An 18976-nucleotide genomic window follows, 5' to 3' on the forward strand; every position below is an offset into this window, starting at 1 on the left:
CGGACAATGTCAAGTTTTCAGATTACAGATTATATCATTATTTTGTATTTTTATATTCATTAACAATAAACACAAAATATAACAAAACATATATCTACGGAATGTGTATGAGCTTGCGCAAAAGGAAAGGGACGTGAGGAGTCAGGTGGCTAAGCGGTTAGGTAATCGGGCTAGTAATCTGAAGGTTGCCAGTTCGATTCCCGGCCGTGTCAAATGACGTTGTGTCCTTGGGCAAGGCACTTCACCCTACTTGCCTCGGGTGAATGTCCCTGTATTTACTGTAAGTTGCTCTGGATAAGAGCGTCTGCTAAATGACTAAATGTAAATGTAAATGAGTAGTACATGGACCCTGTTTCTGCTCAGTCACAGAACTCTTTGAGTCTGACAGGTCAGCACGGAAGCCAGGACCAACATTTAGGCTACGTTTGACGTTTTATTTATTTACTTTAATAACACCTCCATCTCCACATTTACACCTCCATCCAAAGCCAAATAGGCCTACGGGGGGCGTGGGACTGAACCCACGAGGCAATTTATACAACGACAGCCTCTGCACGTCTGAGTGTCTTACGGGCCCTTGTTCCACAGCATGGCGCGGTTTAATGAATCCTTGAGTGGTTCTACCGTTCACACAGTTTTATAATGCACCGTGAGTCGGTGTTAGGGTAGTGTCCATGTTAGCCTATAGTATAGCTATTGTGTTTAGGCTTTATAGTAGGCTTAGGTAGATTAATCAACATTCCAATCTTCAATTATGTTTAGATTGTGGACTTGGCTGTAAGCCATACATTACAATCTTATCTTATTATTTAGCCTACACTAGGCTGTAAGAATCACACCTATGGGGTGTGCATGGTTTTATTTATTTCACAAAGATAAGCCAAGTCTGTAGTTTGAATGGACTGAAAAATACCTATTTTAAAGTGTAGATGGCGCCATGACGTTGTGTATATTAGAAAGGTGCGAAATAGTTGAATACCTGCAATTTGGTGTGCCACTCTCTTTCGGCAAAATCATTCTCAGGAATAAACCACCTAGTGTACTCTGAAGACTGAATTTGTAACAACAACAAAAAAACGGATAGTAATAGATTTAACAGCTGACTTATAGCTAGACTTCGATGAGGCAGCCATATTGCTCTCGGGGCAAGTTGGCCACAGAGGGGAACAGCAGCATTCACGATAGGGGAGACGCTTTCCCAAGGCTTCGACAACTGTGCCTATCTATTGTTATGTGGCGTTCAATGCGATTTTCACCGGTTCCGGTTCCCAAGTTTTAGGTTCGCCGGAGGTGATTTCTGATTTTGCCAGGCCGCTCTTTACACATTTGATACCTTAGAGACCTCGCCTGGACTTTATGTTTCAAGGATTTTGGAACATTTTGACAGAAGAATTTTCTGGAGTTTCAAGCACTCGGTATGGGACAGACCGATGTCTGAGATTTTACTTCACACACGGGAAGCGTTTGTGTTTCTGCTCGGCTTGTGGGCTAGTAAAGAGCAGTAAAGAACAGAAGACGTATGTAACTGCAAGAAAAGCAGGGTCTTTTTTTCAGGTAACAATCTAAAAGTGCATTATTAGCGAGTCTGCCTATTTAAAGTCAAGTGGCAGCCAGGCCCTTTGTAGCCTAGCCTACTTTGTGAAATGAAGGAAAAGTTGCGCGAATAGTGTTGAGTTCAAACAGCGAAACAAAGTATCAAGTCGTGAGGTAATGTTCTGGTCAATATAAAACTAAAAATCAACAATTGCATAATTTAATCGACGTAGGGGAACGTTATATTATGCCTGTTTTTTGCACGAATGTTATCAATGATACAAAATATAGGTTGGCTTCCAGTAGCCTACTTTGCCCTTAAAATTGTTGGAACTGCTCTTTTCAGTAGGGCCTATCCTTCTCGGTAGTGTTTTGACTTATTTGAAATCGTATTTTCTTATTCTAGTCGTGAGCTGTTTAAATCCTGAATGTGAAGAGGCACTTGTGTGCACGTTCTCTGCCTGAATGAGAACACCAAACGTGTTACCCAACATGTGCTATTCGGGCTCTAGCATGTTTATTTGAAATCCATTCAAATACAGCCATTTTATGAGTCTTGCTCAACTTCTAACAGGTAAACCCCACTTCACTTCCGGAAGTGAAAACCATTCCGTGTTTTTAAATCTCATCCTAACTCTATGGATCTGTGTTTCCAATAAACTTACGGTCGTATTGGCTCTGTACCCCGTTTATAGACAACACGGTGGTGTTAAATAAGCATTGTGAATTCAATGACATACATTTTGGTGTGTGGACATGCAACAATGCCACAGTAATCCGCCCATGGTAATCCTTCTGTGAGGACAGTCCCAGTCTACTGGATAGCCATACTATCTCCCTCTGGACAGACACCCATGTCAGTTACACACAACTGGAAAGGGGGGGCTGGGAAGGCTGTTCACAGACAAGTGAGGCACAGTGTTAGGGTGGCATTTACAGAGCAACACACCACACACCATATTGACCTCTGCACAGCACAAACTTTATCATCACATATAAGGGCACAACTGAACTAACTGTGATGCGAGGACGCTGTCATACCGTTTGCTTTTAATTAAAAGAATAACGTGTCAAGAGTTTGTATCTTAGTTGCATCCTCTTTTGTGGTTGTGATGCTTAAGATAGAGAGGGGTTTCTTTTGGTATGGTGATGATTCTCTCTCTTTCTCAGTGGTCTTAGCCTTTGTTGGCCACAGCAGGTGGCTTCAGTGGCATGAATGGATTCGGAAGGAAGTTTTTCCCTCCCCCCTCTCTACTTACTGTGATTGGCAGGGAGTGGCAGGCTGCCATGGTGATAAGACCATACTGCACCAATAGAGAGTGTTCCAGTGCAATTGCAGAGGGACTCTTTGGTTGAGTCTGCCAGCTATATCCCCCATCCCTGTCTTTCCCCGTGTCTGCTGTTTACCAAACAAATCTGTGTTCCCTGCTCTCAAGCGTACAACAGGCCTTCCTGTTTCTCGGCTCCCACGACTGTATCTTTCATTTTCTCAGGCTCGTCCTTGACGCTGACAAAATGTTTACAAGTAATTTTCAAAGCATGCGATTTGTAATTTCCACTTGTATTCGAGGATCACTTTCTGTGAAGTTGAACTTGTTTTGTGTGTGCTAGCAAGGCATATGTTTACAGGACCCATACTGAGTGACATCAAGGGTTCCATGTCCTGACTGAAAGCATTAAGTATTAGCTCAAAGGTGGCCTGGGCCCAACCCTGGCTATGTACACTCCAAGGTTGCACCATATCTGATTAACTGGAACGGGAATGTAGGCTGACAGTCATATGACATGTTAGATCCTGTTGAGTGCTTTGGTCAATATATATCCTCTATAATTGCCCTACTGTCCATCTAATGGTAAATGATCTGATGAACAATCACCATTTAAAGACCAGTGTATTGAGAACGATTTGTAGGGACTGCAAAGTTTCTCAGAGCATGTGAGACTTTGTCTGTTTTTGGTATCCCATATACACCCGAATTAAAGGTTAGAATGGTCTAGAAACCATATGTTATATGGGTCTGTAACACAAGATCAGTTAGCACGTGATCCCCTAAGAGGGTTCAATGAAGTTTGATTTGCAGAAGAGTCCATTTAGGCTGCCATTAAACCCTTGTTCGGGATACTTCCAGCATTGACCCATATCTCTCCCTTTCATTCCAGCATTCTCACTCGCCGTCTTCTCCACATAGTGGTTCTCAAACCCTCTTCTGCCCAGAGGGTTTAGAAATGAGTACTGTCGTAGTATTGTGCCATGGGGTCCCTCTGCCTTGCTCATTCTTACAATGGCTCGATCAATGGCTCACACATTCTCTCTTACATTTAGTAATTGACTCATGGCTGATGTTGCCTGTAGAATCTACAGGTTGAAAAAAGGATGAACGTATCTTTTGCACCAGCTTGATATTTAGATGACGTTCATCCGTCCTCAGGTCAGGTTAGGTCTTTCGTTTGTCTGCCTTCATTAGCGTGTGTTGTTAGCGTTAGCATGTGTAGGGGTGTTTAAAGGCAGCATAGGAGACATCTCTCTGGACTGTACTTGCTCCTCTCCCTTTGTGGAAAGCAGAACCTGGTTTGCAGTGGTGGGAGCACAGGTAGGGGCAGAAATCATCTCTTCCTGTCTGACAAGCTCTTCCAGAAATTGGCCTGTTGCATCCTTGTTATTATTTCTCTAATATTATTGTAAAAAGCTTTCGGATAAAAACTTTTAACTTTGTAAAAAACGTCAAGACAACAGCAATTGTGGTGTCTCGAATGTAAAACCGTTGTCATGGCAACCACTTAGGCCAGATCCAAGCCATGGGCTGGGGGTCGGGTACACCATCACGACATGGACATGTCAGCAGCAGTCTCTACACGGCTAGTTAAGTGTCCTCGCTGGTCCTCAACAGAACCCTGTGTTGTCTGCCCCACCCCAGGCACAACCATCTCAGAGATCTACAAATCTGGTTGTTTCTTTCTAAACAACAGAAGCTTTGTTTACGTTCAGAATAAATCATCAGTGTGGCTATGGAGTACACTGAGAGAAATCCTCAAGCTGGCTCGGCAGACCATTCCGCCACAGGGCGTGTAAATGCGAGAAAGGCTGGTGGCAGTCGAGTGAGCTCGTGGGTTAAAAAGCAATTGGACAGGCCTGATCATGTGACATCGCTTTGGGCTCTCTCAAGCCTCAGTTCTATTCCCGGTCTCGTCAGCAGCACTCTGGTAGGCGAGTGTGCGCAGCCTGACTGAAACTGTTTCCATATAGATGAAGCGATAAGGACAGGCATTCATCATGGTTGAGCAAAAAAAAGCAATGACTTTTGACAACTTCAATCTAACTGCGGGTTGTGTTTGTAAATCTTGATTGCTCCGTTGCATTGTAATGGCGTATACTTCAGCAGACGCTTTCATCCAAAGCCATGGGGGACTCGAAACATGCAACCTTCTTGATCTGCGGTGAAATGCTCTACCACTGAGCTACGCCCATCCCCGTCACTGTCAACCAGAAGAGGATCACTTGTGATGCAGCTTTCAGATCAGCTGAAACGTCTTGCCTGGTTAAGCAAACCCTTATTAGTCACTCGTATGATCTTCCCCACAAACACCGCCATCACCCCCCGCCCCCGCCCCCGCCCCCTCCCACCCCCCACCTCTGTCAAGCTCGTCCTCCTCCATTGTCTAGCCTCGTCAGGATTATCAGGTCAGCAACTCCAGTACGGATAACCAGCCCCAGACTGTAAATCGTCAGGGCAGAGGGATTTGTCACATGGATACCCTGCCAACCAGACTGACCCTGGTCGGGTCTCCCTGTTGATTTCTCCCCGCTGTGTCCGATATGTCGTTAGCATTTAGCGTTAGCGCTAAGTGGATGAAAAGCCTCAGGTGGTGTGTGGTGTTGGAGTTTGGGATCACGCAGTAGGGTGTGGGGTCAGGAAAAGGTTGTGGCGTGTGTGTGTGTGTGTGACACCCTACAGGTGCTGACTCGTCGAACACCCCTCAGCGTGGAGCCTGTGGATGTCGCTTGTAGGCCTATCTTTGATGAATCAGGAAAGATAATACTGTTGATCTCCAGCATAATGGCAGAAGCACCGTTCATTGCTGAATAGACGGCTCATGGTCTTTGTCACCGGTGTGTAAAGAGTTAAGAAGTCCTATCTTTGGGCATTGTGAGCGTTCCAGTATTGGCCGTGTGTAGGATACGTGTGTCTGAGCGAGTGTAGACTGGGCTGGGTTCATTGTGGAAGTGTAAAAGAAGCCTATTGGTCCGTGACACCGATGTGTACATACTGTTAATGCTCTCTCTGCTCCGAGTGAGACAGAGCTGCTTTTGTAACGCCAACGAGCCACACATCTGCGGAACGCCGTCCGTCTGCTGGCTCCTCTCTCTCTTCCTCTCTCTCTCTCTTCCTCTCTCTGCCTCTCTTTCTCTGTCTCTGTCTGTCTGTCTGTCTGTCTCACTCTCTCTGTCTCTCTCTCTCTGTCTGTCTCTCTCTTTCTCCTGTCTCTCTCTCTCTCGCGCTGTCTCACTCTCCCCTCCCTTTTCTGTCGATGCAGACAAACAATGTCTCCCGTCTTCATGAGTCCCCTGTTCATCTTCTCTCTCACTTGTGGAGCTCCTCCTCTCCCCTGCCGGCTGCTCCTCTCCCCTGCCGGCTCCTCCTCTCCCCTGCCGGCTGCTCCTCTCCCCTGCCGGCTCCTCCTCTCCCCTGCCAGCTGCTCCTCTCCCCTGCCGGCTCCTCCTCTCCCCTGCCGGCTGCTCCTCTCCCCTGCCGGCTGCTCCTGGCTCGTGGGAGCATCCGCTGGCGACAGCCAGAGAGAACACTAATCCATCTCCAGAAATCGGATCAATGGGCTGTATGGATCCCTGGTCTGTCTGGGTTTCAGAGTTTGTGTTGCTTGGCTCCTCGGAGCCACTCCGGTCTCCCCTAGATCTGGGATCATTACAAAGAAGGAGAAGCAGGAAGGAAGGAGGCATTTTTCGCAGTATTTTCATTAAGGCCGTTAATTCTTTATTAGCGTCACCGAGATTTGGTTTAAAAGTGAAGCTATGCTCAGTACTGGAAGTAAATCACTAGATCTATGTCCCTACTGCTTTCTACAGATGACGCGGGCTCTTCAGAGAGGAGCTGGAGTTCCCCCTGGCTATCAGTCAGGAGAGGACTGAAGGCAAATATTTGCTTTTGACCCTTTGATCTGTGAATGACTACAGCTCACCTATCAGCTCTCCGCTCACCAATGTTGACTCCACTAGACCAGGTCATCAGCTGTGTTGTTCTAAGTTTTCAGAAAGCTAGGATCAGGCTCTGGGTCTGTCTCTCTTCTAGCACGTTCCTTGCGTGGGCTTTCCCCTTTAAAGACGCACACACACACACACTGTGATTGACCGCCTGTTCCCTAGCTTCATGCAGGGTGTTAGTCTCCTGGGCTGGACACCTGTTTCTTTCAGGCCCCACATTCCTCTGTGATCTCTCTCACGCACGCGCCCACACACACACCATTCCTCTCTCACTCACACTCACACTCACACTAGGTATTTGAGGGGCTCCCCTGTGTGGAAACATGAATGAGAACATGAACCGTCTTGCAGATCATGCCTTTGGCTTGGACAGTACACACAGGGCTTGTCCTGGTCGTCATATGTGTGTCAGCCAGGGAGAGACGTCCACATCAGGGTGGGGAGCACATCTCTGGAGGGTGGAACATGATATCTGTGGTCCAGTCAAGCCGCTCTTGTTTGAAGGGGAACTTTAGGCATGTGACTCATGTAGCCTTGCATCAAATCTTTGTTTTCAACATGGGGAGGGATCTTAAAATGCTTCAAGCATGCAAGACATGATGAATAGTCATTGCTGAAGTCAGTTTCGAACCATGTCCACTGCTGTACAATCCGAGCTGCTTTCGCTGACTAACAAAGCCAGCTAACATCTCTCTCTCCAGACGTGACGATGGGTTGTGTCAAGAGCAAAGAAGACAAGGGCCCCGCGTTCAAGTCCCGTCCGGAGAACTCGGCCTCCACGCCGCAGCACGGACACATGGGTCACTACGGGCCCGACCCCACCCTCATGGGCCAGTCACCCGGCCTCAAGGGGCCCGGCAGCGGATACCACCCCGCCTCCGGCCTCACGCCCTTCGGGGGCTCGTCCTCCATCATGACGCCGTTCGGTGGCGCCTCGTCCTCCTTCACCTCGGTCACGGTCAGCAGCCCCTTTCCCGGAGTGGTCACAGGTGAGATAAGGACCCACGCGGGGGATTGTGGGGGATGTAGGCGGATCGGCAGCCGCCCCGTTTCTTCATTCGAGGCATTTGATGTGCATGTCTGCTGAAGGAAACCTGTGGAAAAACAACCTAAGTCGTCACTGTAGTACTTTGTAGCGAGGCAGAGCAGGCAAAACTCGTATTCTTTTTTTGTAAAAGTGAAATGATTGTGATGTAGCACCACCTCTCGCTTGCGTTGTTGGATGCTTGTAGTGTTCAGGGATTGTAATCCCCCTCACCTCCATTGCTGCCCCTCCCCTCTCTGGGCTCCTCACTCTGATAATCTAATCTCACCAGGCTGTTTAGATCTAATCCTGCCCCAGTCGATTTCCTTCTGCGCGTAACCCTTCCGCCTGGGCCTGTCTGTTCTGCACTGTGTCACTCCTCAGGTCTGGCATCAACACTTCTCCCAGCCGAGCTCTTCATTATCTAAGTGCTTGAGTCATATTGGTATAGTCAGCTAGTTTGGGATCCCTACCCACTCATTGTGTTCCTTCATCAAAGAAAAAGCATACAAGCTCAGCGTAGGAGCCCTTGAACAAATCCCGTTTTCTTGTCATTCAAGTCTCATGTGTGAAGTGGCCGATTTGATATCCCAGATAGAGAAGGCCTATTTGATTTGCCCACCTATAGAATCCTAACCCTGGTCATTCTTTGAAGGCGGCGTGACCTTCTTTGTGGCGCTGTACGACTACGAGGCGAGGACGTCGGATGACCTGTCTTTCAAGAAAGGAGACCGGTTTCAAATCATCAACAACACGTGAGTACATGTTGCCACAGTTTCGTGTTAATCATGTATTTTACCAGTTGTACGCCTCAGTTTTCATCCGTACGCGTCCAAAATGACAGTAGAACCTGCTTCTGCGTTGTTGCACAACGTGGGCTGGACTGGCCTGGTTTGGTGTGTTTGTGAGAGCTAATCCCTCATTGTATTGCAGCAGTAATATGGATACTGAAATCCGTCTGGGTTTAAACGATCCTTCTAATGGACCATCTGGTTAAGCCCTCAACTCAGATCACAGCAGAGTGCTGCTGCCCTCTGCTCCTTAAACTTCCATGCACCAAGAGTCACGCATCAACACACGCACCCGTTTCCAACCAGGGTTTTACTGGGACGGTTCATCTGCTCCTGATACACAGTTTCGAATTGGACTAAATCGAAGATACCCCTGGCATTTCTTTATGTGTATTTGAGATGTGTTTGCAGTTCTATGGGACATAGGTGTTTGGGTATTGCTTGACGTTCCCAGTCTGTACAGTGAAGGGCGTGTATGTGGGGTAGTCTAACGCTGTGGTCTTCTGTGGTCTGTGTTTCCCTCAGGGAGGGAGACTGGTGGGAAGCCCGCTCCATCAACACTGGCAACAAGGGCTACATCCCCAGTAACTACGTCGCTCCTGCCGACTCCATCCAAGCAGAGGAGTAAGACTGGCTCCCTCCCTCTGCTTCTCTCTCTCCTTCTCTCCTCACCCTCCCTCTGTCAACCCCCTCCCTCCCTTCCTCTCTTCTACCTCCCTCCCCCCCCTCCCTCCCTCCCCCCCCCCTCCCTCCCTCCCCCCCTCCTGGAAGCAGCGGATGCAGCTCTGCCACAGCTAATTAAGACAGCATGACAGCGGGTCACACACTGACTGGCCTTCCAGGAGCACATGACAGGATGGGACAATAAGCCCACATTGTCACTTAAGAAGAGATGACATTCCTGTAGTCCAAAAACACAACCTGGGTGACATTTGTTTAATGGGATGTGCTGTTTTTAGACAGATTGTTTTCCTTGTTCTCAGTGACCCATGTTGCTCGGCAGGTTTGCTGACTGCCTAACAACTCCACCAGGTGTATGTAATTAGAACTGATAGCTTATACTGTGGGAATGTGCAGAGTATAAAGGCGTTTGGCATCATACAAACCAGAATTCTTTATTTTTCAGCCAATGGCAGTGTTCCTTCACTTCAATTCTAGTTTAAGATTTAGATCAGTGTTGGCTAAACTCCTCCCCCAGAGTTTATACCTAATGTTTGGTTTGTTTTTGCCAGATGGTATTTCGGTAAAATGGGTCGCAAAGACGCCGAGCGACTTCTTCTGGTACCAGGAAACCAGCGAGGCACTTACCTGGCACGAGAGAGCGAGACCACCAAAGGTGAGGAGCATGCGTGCTTATGTTAACACACAGACACACACACACACACTCGACAAACCACGTGGAGCCTAACCCTACCTTTCGTTCCCTGTCCGCCAGGTGCCTATTCCCTGTCCATCCGGGACTGGGACGACATGAAGGGAGAAAACGTGAAACACTACAAGATCCGCAAGCTGGATAACGGGGGCTACTACATCACCACCAGGGCCCAGTTTGAGAACCTGCAGAAGCTGGTGAAACACTACACAGGTAGGCAGCCAGGCAGCTCCCCCCACACACACACACACACACAGGTACACACACACACACAGGTACACACACACACACACACAGGTACACACACACACAGGTACACACACACACAGGTACACACACACACACACACACACAGGTACACACACACAGGTACACACACACACAGGTACACACACACACACACACACACAGGTACACACACACACACAAGTACACACACACACACACACACTGTGTAGGTAGCTCTTCAGCTGACAATGCCTGTGTGCACATTCCCTGTACAAGCGCCTCTCATGGAGTGTGTTATTAGTGTGGTGTGCATGCTGCGTGTGGTGTCCCAGACTCTAGATTACACGGTGTGCAAGTGTATTATGGTGCTAGGTCTCTGATTAGTCGACATTGTCAACAACATTACGACGTTGGGAGACCAGCTAGATCGTTATGTTACCCATGGTTATTTTGTCCTTCGCCCATGCATGGCAGGTATGATTCATGTAGGTAGGTAATGTACAAGATTCAATAACTATTTGGAAAATGTTGTGCATTTCCAATGTAGTTTTTGGCAAGTATATAGTATATAGTTGTGTTGTGGCAGTAATGGTGTTAGATGGTGATCCATAGATGCTATCTACCAAAAAATCAATGAACAGTTTGAAAACATTAACAGAATGGCAGTTGACCTCTTAAGCATCTATAGATCAACAAGGGATAGGTATAGCTCAGTGGTTTGAGCATTGGACTGCAGATCAAGCGTTTGCAGGTTCAAATCCCCCTTTTGTATGTTGCTTTCGATAAGAGCATCTGCAGCTAAATGAACACATTATTCTTACTGTTTTTAGAGATTGTAGAAAGTCGTGATTGTTAGTACTGGGCACACATTCAGCCATAGATACAATCACATGTTCTCAAAAATGAGGAGTAGGGATTATCCTAAAAACACAATCCAGAAGTTTTCCCCCAGCAGTCTGCTCCGTCATATCATCTCAGGCCGTGGATCCGTGAGCGGCCGCAGCGGAAGTTCAGGGCTTTCTCTGCTGTTGAGGGAGAGACTCCCGTAGATTTGAGACACTAATGTATTATCAGGCTGGGGAGGTAGCTGTCCTTCCCTCTGGGCTGTGCTTATTAAAAAAAAAAGGGCAAATGGATGTCGAAACACGGATATGCAGGGTGTGGAAGGACCTTTGGACGGTGGATGACACCGACGTGTGTGTGTGTGTGTGGTTCCAGAGCATGCTGACGGGCTGTGCTACAGACTGACGGTGGTGTGTCCTACGGTGAAGCCCCAGACCCAGGGCCTGTCCAAGGACGCCTGGGAGATCCCCCGCGAGTCCCTCCGCCTGGAGCTCAAACTGGGCCAGGGCTGCTTCGGAGAGGTCTGGATGGGTAAGGCCACGCCTCCACGCGTCCACACACTGCCTGACGAGCGCCGCCCTCCTGCGTCACGCTCCCCTCTGTCGCTCCCCTCTGTCTCTCCCCTCTGTCGCTCCCCTCTGTCTCTCCCCTCTGTCTCTCCCCTCTGTCGCTCCTCTGTCGCTCCCCTCTGTCGCTCCCCTCTGTCGCTCCCCTCTGTCGCTCCCCTCTGTCTCTCCCCTCTGTCTCTCCCCTCTGTCGCTCCCCTCTGTCTCTCCCCTCTGTCGCTCCTCTGTCGCTCCCCTCTGTCGCTCCCCTCTGTCTCTCCCCTCTGTCGCTCCCCTCTGTCGCTCCCCTCTGTCGCTCCCCTCTGTCGCTCCCCTCTGTCGCTCCCCTCTGTCTCTCCCCTCTGTCGCTCCCCTCTGTCGTCAGGCCTTCACCTGCCGCACGTCCCAACCTGCCCCGCTCCCAGCTTGCAATCAAGCAGGAATTCTCTCTCTTTCTCTCTCTCCTTCCTTTCTTTGGTGTCATCCTTTTTTTCTTTTGAACCTCTCTCTTTCTCTCCACCTCCACCTCTCTCTCTTCCTCTTTTCTTTCTTTCTTTCTTTTTGTCTTTTCTTTTTTTCTTTTTGTTCGTTCTGTATCTTATCTATCTTTGTGAGTGCTGCTTCAGCAGAAACGCGTTGTGTAGTCTGTTGTGTAGTCTGTGGTTTTTCATGCGTTGGAGTCTTGGATCAGTCATATTTTGGATCAGTCATATTTTGGACTGGTTAGTCACACGTTGTTCAGTGTGATTCATTGATGACGGTAAATCTGTTTGTATAAGCTTTGTTTGTACAAGTGACCCCGGAGGAGTAAATGATTATTTCAAGAGAATTCAAATAGAGGACAGAATGATGTCATATCCGGCTGTCTTGTAGGCTGCTGAAAACTTCCAAAGTTAACACTGAATTCACTCCAGGAATGATCTTTTTACTAATAGCTGAACTGTTTTCTACGGTACAAATACAAAACTTTCATTAACTTCTATCTCGCCCCGCTATTGTTCAGATACATTTGAACTGCGTCACAATTGCCACACCAACCACATTAAAGCCTGTTACGTCATCATTTTTGGTCAGGCACGTGGAACGGCACCACCAAGGTGGCGATCAAGACCCTGAAGACGGGCACCATGTCCCCCGAGGCCTTCCTGCAGGAGGCCCAGATCATGAAGAAGCTGCGGCACGACAAGCTGGTGCCTCTGTACGCCGTGGTGTCAGAGGAGCCCATCTACATCGTCACAGAGTACATGGCCAAAGGTACAGCAACACGCACACACCATCCATGTTTTGCGTGGTTGGCCTAATGTTTAATGAGAAACATAAAAACCCATTGACCTATCCAGAAATAATATCCGTAATAGATTAGTATGGATTGTAATTTCACTCCTTCAGTATTTTCTGCCGTGTTGTTCTTGCAGGGAGTTTGTTGGATTTCCTGAAGGAAGGAGATGGTAAATCTCTCAAGCTGCCCCAGCTGGTGGACATGGCTGCACAGGTAAACTCAGCTCACTGCTGGAGGAGCTTAGAGCAACTCTAACTACAGCTGACAGGGTGTGTGTGTGTGCGTGTGTGTGCGTGCGTGTGCGTGCGTGCGTGCTGATGCTAGGTCTTTCTGTGAGTCAGTCACAATTTCCCATATGGCTGTCATATTTATTTGATAATGGGGTTGACATCTCTACACATCCCATCACACACTCACACACACCGCCTTGTGTGCGCTGCTCTTCCTACTGTCCTGCTCATTGCCTGAAGCACTTAAACAGCACTCCTCAGAGGACGCTAACAGCTAGCGTGTCAACCCCACAGTGAGCACTTAATGCTCGCTCTCTCTCGCTCTCAGCAGAATAGAAAAGTGTTTGAGATTTTGTCAGGCTTCCAGGGATTTAGCAGCTCCCCCATCAACATGCCAGTCCCATCCACACCAGTCACACACACACACACACAGTCCCATCCACACCAGTCACACACACACAGTCCCATCCACACCAGTCACACACACACACACACAGTCCCATCCACACCAGTCACACACAGTCCCATCCACACCACTCACACACACACACACAGTCCCATCCACACCAGTCACACACACACACAGTCCCATCCTCACCAGTCACACACACACACACAGTCCCATCCACACCAGTCACACACACACACAGTCCCATCCACACCAGTCACACACACACACAGTCCCATCCTCACCAGTCACACACACACACACAGTCCCATCCACACCAGTCACACACACACACAGTCCCATCCTCACCAGTCACACACACACACACAGTCCCATCCTCACCAGTCACACACACACACAGTCCCATCCTCACCAGTCACACACACACACAGTCCCATCCTCACCAGTCACACACACAGCTGACTGTCACTCTACACCAAACTGGATTTTTCCATCTTCAGACCAAAGGCTTCTCAGACCAAAAGTTGGACTTTGACTAGAAAAACATTGACCAAGAGCAGGAAACAGGTGCTTAAACTCAGCCCTGTGACATTTGGAGGCTTGATCAGTCCAATCATCTCCTGGTGCAGCTTAACACACTCACTGTCCCTCCCTGTGTGTGTCCTGCCCTGCCCTGCCATGCCCTGCCATGCCCTGCCCTGCCCTGCCCTGCCCTGCCCTGGCCCAGATTGCAGACGGCATGGCCTTTATCGAGAGGATGAACTACATCCACCGAGACCTGCGTGCGGCCAACATCCTGGTGGCAGACAATCTGGTGTGCAAGATCGCTGACTTTGGTCTGGCCAGGCTGATCGAGGACAACGAGTACACAGCCAGACAAGGTGAGCTCCCCAGGCTCCTGTCCCCCGCACGCTCACACCTGCAGCACGTGCACCTGCAGGATCCCTGCTTCCTGACCAGGTGTGTCCTTATTAAGCAGAGAGACAGTTCCTAGCTTGGTGGTATAGAGCAATTGACTGCAGATGAAATCATCATTATTATAGCCCTTTTTACCAGCAGTGTCAGTGAGGGCTTCACATATGACTATAGAACTGCATCTAAACCAACCTAAACTAGGTCAAAAGACCACAGGTTCAAATCCCCAAACGCCCCTTCATCACTTATGATAAAAATGTATGCTAAATACGTACAATATTACAGTAAGTAATAGTGTAGTGTATACACACTTCACATACATATATGTGTATCTATATATATATATATATATATATATATATATATATATATATATATATCTCTAGATATATACAGATATATAGAGATATATAGATAGATATAATTTGCTGTATATAATAGCATAAGTAATAGTAACAGGCTGTTCATACAGGTTGGTCAGGGTCTGTGTTTTCACCCCCTTGCAGGAGCCAAGTTCCCCATCAAGTGGACCGCTCCCGAGGCAGCGCTGTACGGCAAGTTCACCATCAAGTCTGACGTGTGGTCCTTCGGCATCCTGCTCACCGAGCTGGTCACCAAGGGGAGGGTGCCCTACCCAGGTAAACACAGGCCGGGGCACCATGGGGTCAATACGGGGCGGTGTCTTTGTGACTGGAAAAGGGAATAGGAGATTCAGTCAACACAGATGGCCCTTGGTAACGTGAAAAGGTATCTTCCTGTGTGTGGGTTGGCTCCTGCTACCTGTGTCGCCTCACCCCCACCCCCTGCTGGGTTAGTGAGGTACTGCAGTGTGTGTGTGGGGGGGGTGACTGTCTTGCCATGAATCCAGAGACAGGCCCTGATTAGACAGAGAACCATCTGACAGAGTCAGTCGTCAGGGCTGCATTCCATTCCAAAAAGCAGCCCCCTTCCCTGTGGCCTGAATCACTTCCTGTTTAAGCCCCCCGGGGGCCAGCGAAGCGTAACAGGTGTTTCTCCTGTTGATAACATCTCACTCCACTCCCATCTGATCTGCTGAGAGGTGTGGAAAGGGCTTTGTGGAGGGTGTTTTTATGAATGGGACACGCCCCCGGTCTGTGATGTTTAGCCATCTGCCCTCTGTGGGCTCTTCTGATTGGTTGGTGAGCTCTTTGGTGTGAGAGGGGTGCTCCAGATCTGGTAATGGTGGTGGGCTCAAGCCCACCCTGGTCTTGGAGGTTTGAATCATGGAGCTTTTAAAGACCTTCGTTACCTCTCTCGCTGATGACACAAGTTAGACTTGTGGGATTATTGTTAGTGTATGAGAGGCATCAGAGGCATTCTGTATTGAGGCGCACTGAAACACTTTCATTGAAAACAAACAAAATCTGTCCCCTCTCGCGTTGTTTATTTATGGATGGATGACTCATGTTCTTTAAATAAATCATCCATGCTGAGACCTAGACCATGCCAACCTATCAACAGTTCTCACATGGAATAAAAGCACACTCTCCCAGACACATCAACCAACAGTTGTCCGAAGCCCTTCTCCTCTTTCAGGGAGTGTGAGAGAATTTGATCCCTGTGGTCCCCGGAGAGAGAGAAGGATGGGGGGATAGAGAGTGAAGGAGAGCGAATGGGGGCAAGGGGGAGAGAGAGAGAGAGAGAGAGAGAGAGAGAGAGAGAGAGAGAGAGAGAGAAGGGGGGGGAGAGAGAGAGGAGGGGGGGGAGAGAGAGGGGGGTGGGAGAGAGAGAAGGGGGGGAGAGAGAGAGGAGGGGGGGGGAGAGAGGGGGGGGAGAGAGAGAGAAGGGGGGGGGAGAGAGAGGGGGGGGGGAGAGAGAGAGAGAAGGGGGGGGTGGAGGGTGAAGGAGGGAAAAAAGGGGCGAGGGGGAGAGAGAGAGAAGGCGGGAGAGAGCGAAATGGGGGTAACGGATATGGTTGTGTCGTTACCACTCTTTCTCTGTCACAACCCCTTTTAGCTGCAGGCTGACTCCCCAGGGAACGCTAGTGATAGCTAGCTGCTCTGTCACTGGGTTCACAAGGACTGTCTTCCTGTACTGGACTAGAGAGGGTCCTGGGAGACAGGCAACAACTACACACACACACACACACACACACACACACTAGCCAGTTCAGTTTGTTCAGCTGAACTGGCGAGAATGTAAGAGATTATTTCAGGCTTAATGCCAGACCGCTGGCATTTATAGATACACAACCATATGTCCAGTCCGGTTTTGATAGGATAGAATGTCATGGTATTCTCCTCAATTTAGTTAGGAACACATGCTTCTAATTAGGGTTGGACATTCTAACAGGGCATGTTCTAGTAAAACAGCCCTGCAGCTGAGCTGGTAGAAACCAGAGGTTTCTTCTTCCTGGTTCTGCTTCCTGGTACTGCTTCCTGGTTGTGCTTCCTGGTTGTGCTTCCTGGTTGTGCCTCCTGGTTGTGCTTCCTGGTTGTGCTTCCTGGTTGTGCTTCCTGGTTGTGCTTCCTGGTTGTGCTTCCTGGTTGTGCCTCCTGGTTGTGCCTCCTGGTTGTGCTTCCTGGTTGTGCTTCCTGGTTGTGCTTCCTGGTTCTGCTTGTGACTGTCCTCTCCGTCTGTCCCCAGGCATGGTGAACCGGGAGGTTCTGGAGCAGGTGGAGAGGGGCTACCGCATGCCCTGCCCCGCAGGCTGCCCCGAGTCCCTCCACGAGATGATGAGGGTGTGCTGGAAGAAGGAGGCCGACGAGAGGCCCACCTTCGAGTACCTGCAGTCCTTCCTGGAGGACTACTTCACAGCCACGGAGCCACAGTACCAGCCCGGGGACAACCTGTAGGGGCCTGGCCACTGTCCACCCGGCACCCACCACCAGACCGGCTTGGGAGTTGAACTACCAACCCTCGGGCACAATCGAGAACCACAGTACCCAGTCAAGGATTCATCTGTAGGGATTTGAAACCAGGGACCCCCCTCCCCCCACCCCTGCTTTGGCACCATGTAGAGCTACAGTGTTAACTTGCCAAGGGAGATGCTACAGGGCTAAGGACTTGTAGACGACTGCAAAAACACCAGACTCCAGAACCACACTGGCATTCTTTTCAGTCGACCCAGTTGAAAGATGGCTGGGGAGAGTCACTCACAGTATTTATAAACGTTCCCTTCTCTGTTTCCCCTCTGCACATTACCTTGACCTGTTGTGGGTTGCCTAGGCTACGTCAGTGTGCCTGGATGGAGCGAGAGGTCTTGGGGACGGGTACTTTTAAAGTCCCAGGTGGAATCCAAACTCCCTTGTTATCCACTTTGTTCTGAGCGAGCAGATGGTGTTTCTCTCAGCAATTCAGTCTCAGCTGGTGGATTTGTTGTCAGTTGCACACCTGTTTTGATTAGTTTTCTTTCCTTTGGGGGGTGGGGGGGGGTTTGTTTTCCAATTATTTTGCAATTTTTCTCGATTACATTTAATTTTACTTTGGGGATAATTTTTAATTCAAGCTTACCAGATGTACAGTAATGATTTGTCTTATTTTAGTTGGGTAGTACTTTGAATTAAAGTGACCAAGAACTGTGGTTGATGAATCTTAAAGCATGAGCTATGTCAAGAGTGAAGAAGGATCCAATGACCCAAGGACCTTCAGTGTGTTGTGACGAATGTGTGGGAGGACAGGGACAGGCAGCAACAGGTAAAAACATGTTTTGTTGAACAGAAAGAAAATTGTAAGTGATTTTTATGTTGGTACGTTTCTTTTATATGAGGTGACCTGAATGGCAGATTGTGGTTTTACCGAGATTTTATTGTTTTATTTTGAGGGTAATGATCAATTGTCTTGATACCATATTGCATAAGTATGTTTTTGATAATCCCCTGATGGCCAATACCGAAATGTTTCTGCAACGTTTTATAAATGTTTTTGAGCGAACAGTAATTTTTAGTCCATTGCAAAATTTGATGGGATGAAAATACACCGCATGTGAATGAATGTTATATTAATAGTGTTTCTTTTTTTCATCTTGTACTAATGGTGTTAACCACTCCATCCACCTGGTCTCTTAGCAACAGTTTTAATAACACTTAAGCAGCAGGTGACAAACAACACCAGTGTTTGTGGGTGCATTAACATAAATGTAAAAAAAAAAAAAAATCATTGAGCCAGCTGTTTTTTGTTGCTTTTTGATATGTATTTTAATGTCAAGATCGCCCCCTACAGTTCACTAAAGATTCATGCACACTACAATCCTATTCATTGACATTCTCCTGGTTCCCAGAGTTTAATGTTTGCCGATCCAAAGATATAAGATTCAAAATTCTAGTAGACTGTTAAACTGGGGCAGTGAAAACTAAAATATATCTGGCGGCTGGTGTAATAAATAATACATATATGCAAAGTGTCTGGACAAAGGGCTATGGTAGGATAAAATGCTTACCCAAACACAGGCTGTTTTATTCACTTTGAGTTAGGGCTCTGTCAAATGTTGACTTTACGTTGAGTCCGACAGGAGGGACACTTCTCAGTTTTCTCAGCTTTTTTCCAGTAGCATTAAGTTCATGTTCTCTGAATTTGTTTGGAGTCCCTGGTTCAGTTTCCCCAGGGGAGTCTGTGGTCGGTCTACATGGAGA

General features: G+C 48.3%; 1 protein-coding gene across 1 annotated transcript; it reads left to right on the plus strand.

Moving 5' to 3' along the window:
• The first annotated feature begins 1018 nt into the window (after positions 1 to 1018).
• Positions 1019 to 18587, plus strand: yes1 (YES proto-oncogene 1, Src family tyrosine kinase). Its single transcript, XM_062482482.1, has 12 exons — positions 1019 to 1554; positions 7450 to 7737; positions 8428 to 8527; positions 9089 to 9187; positions 9796 to 9899; positions 9999 to 10148; positions 11382 to 11537; positions 12626 to 12805; positions 12967 to 13043; positions 14197 to 14350; positions 14891 to 15022; positions 16992 to 18587. Exons 2-12 carry the CDS (start codon positions 7458 to 7460, stop codon positions 17198 to 17200), a joined length of 1641 nt encoding a protein of 546 aa, XP_062338466.1. The 5' UTR covers positions 1019 to 1554; positions 7450 to 7457; the 3' UTR covers positions 17201 to 18587.
• Positions 18588 to 18976: the final 389 nt, after the last annotated feature.

This window comes from Osmerus eperlanus, chromosome 16 (assembly GCF_963692335.1).
Source record: "Osmerus eperlanus chromosome 16, fOsmEpe2.1, whole genome shotgun sequence".
In the NCBI taxonomy this organism is placed as follows: Eukaryota; Metazoa; Chordata; class Actinopteri; order Osmeriformes; family Osmeridae; genus Osmerus; species Osmerus eperlanus.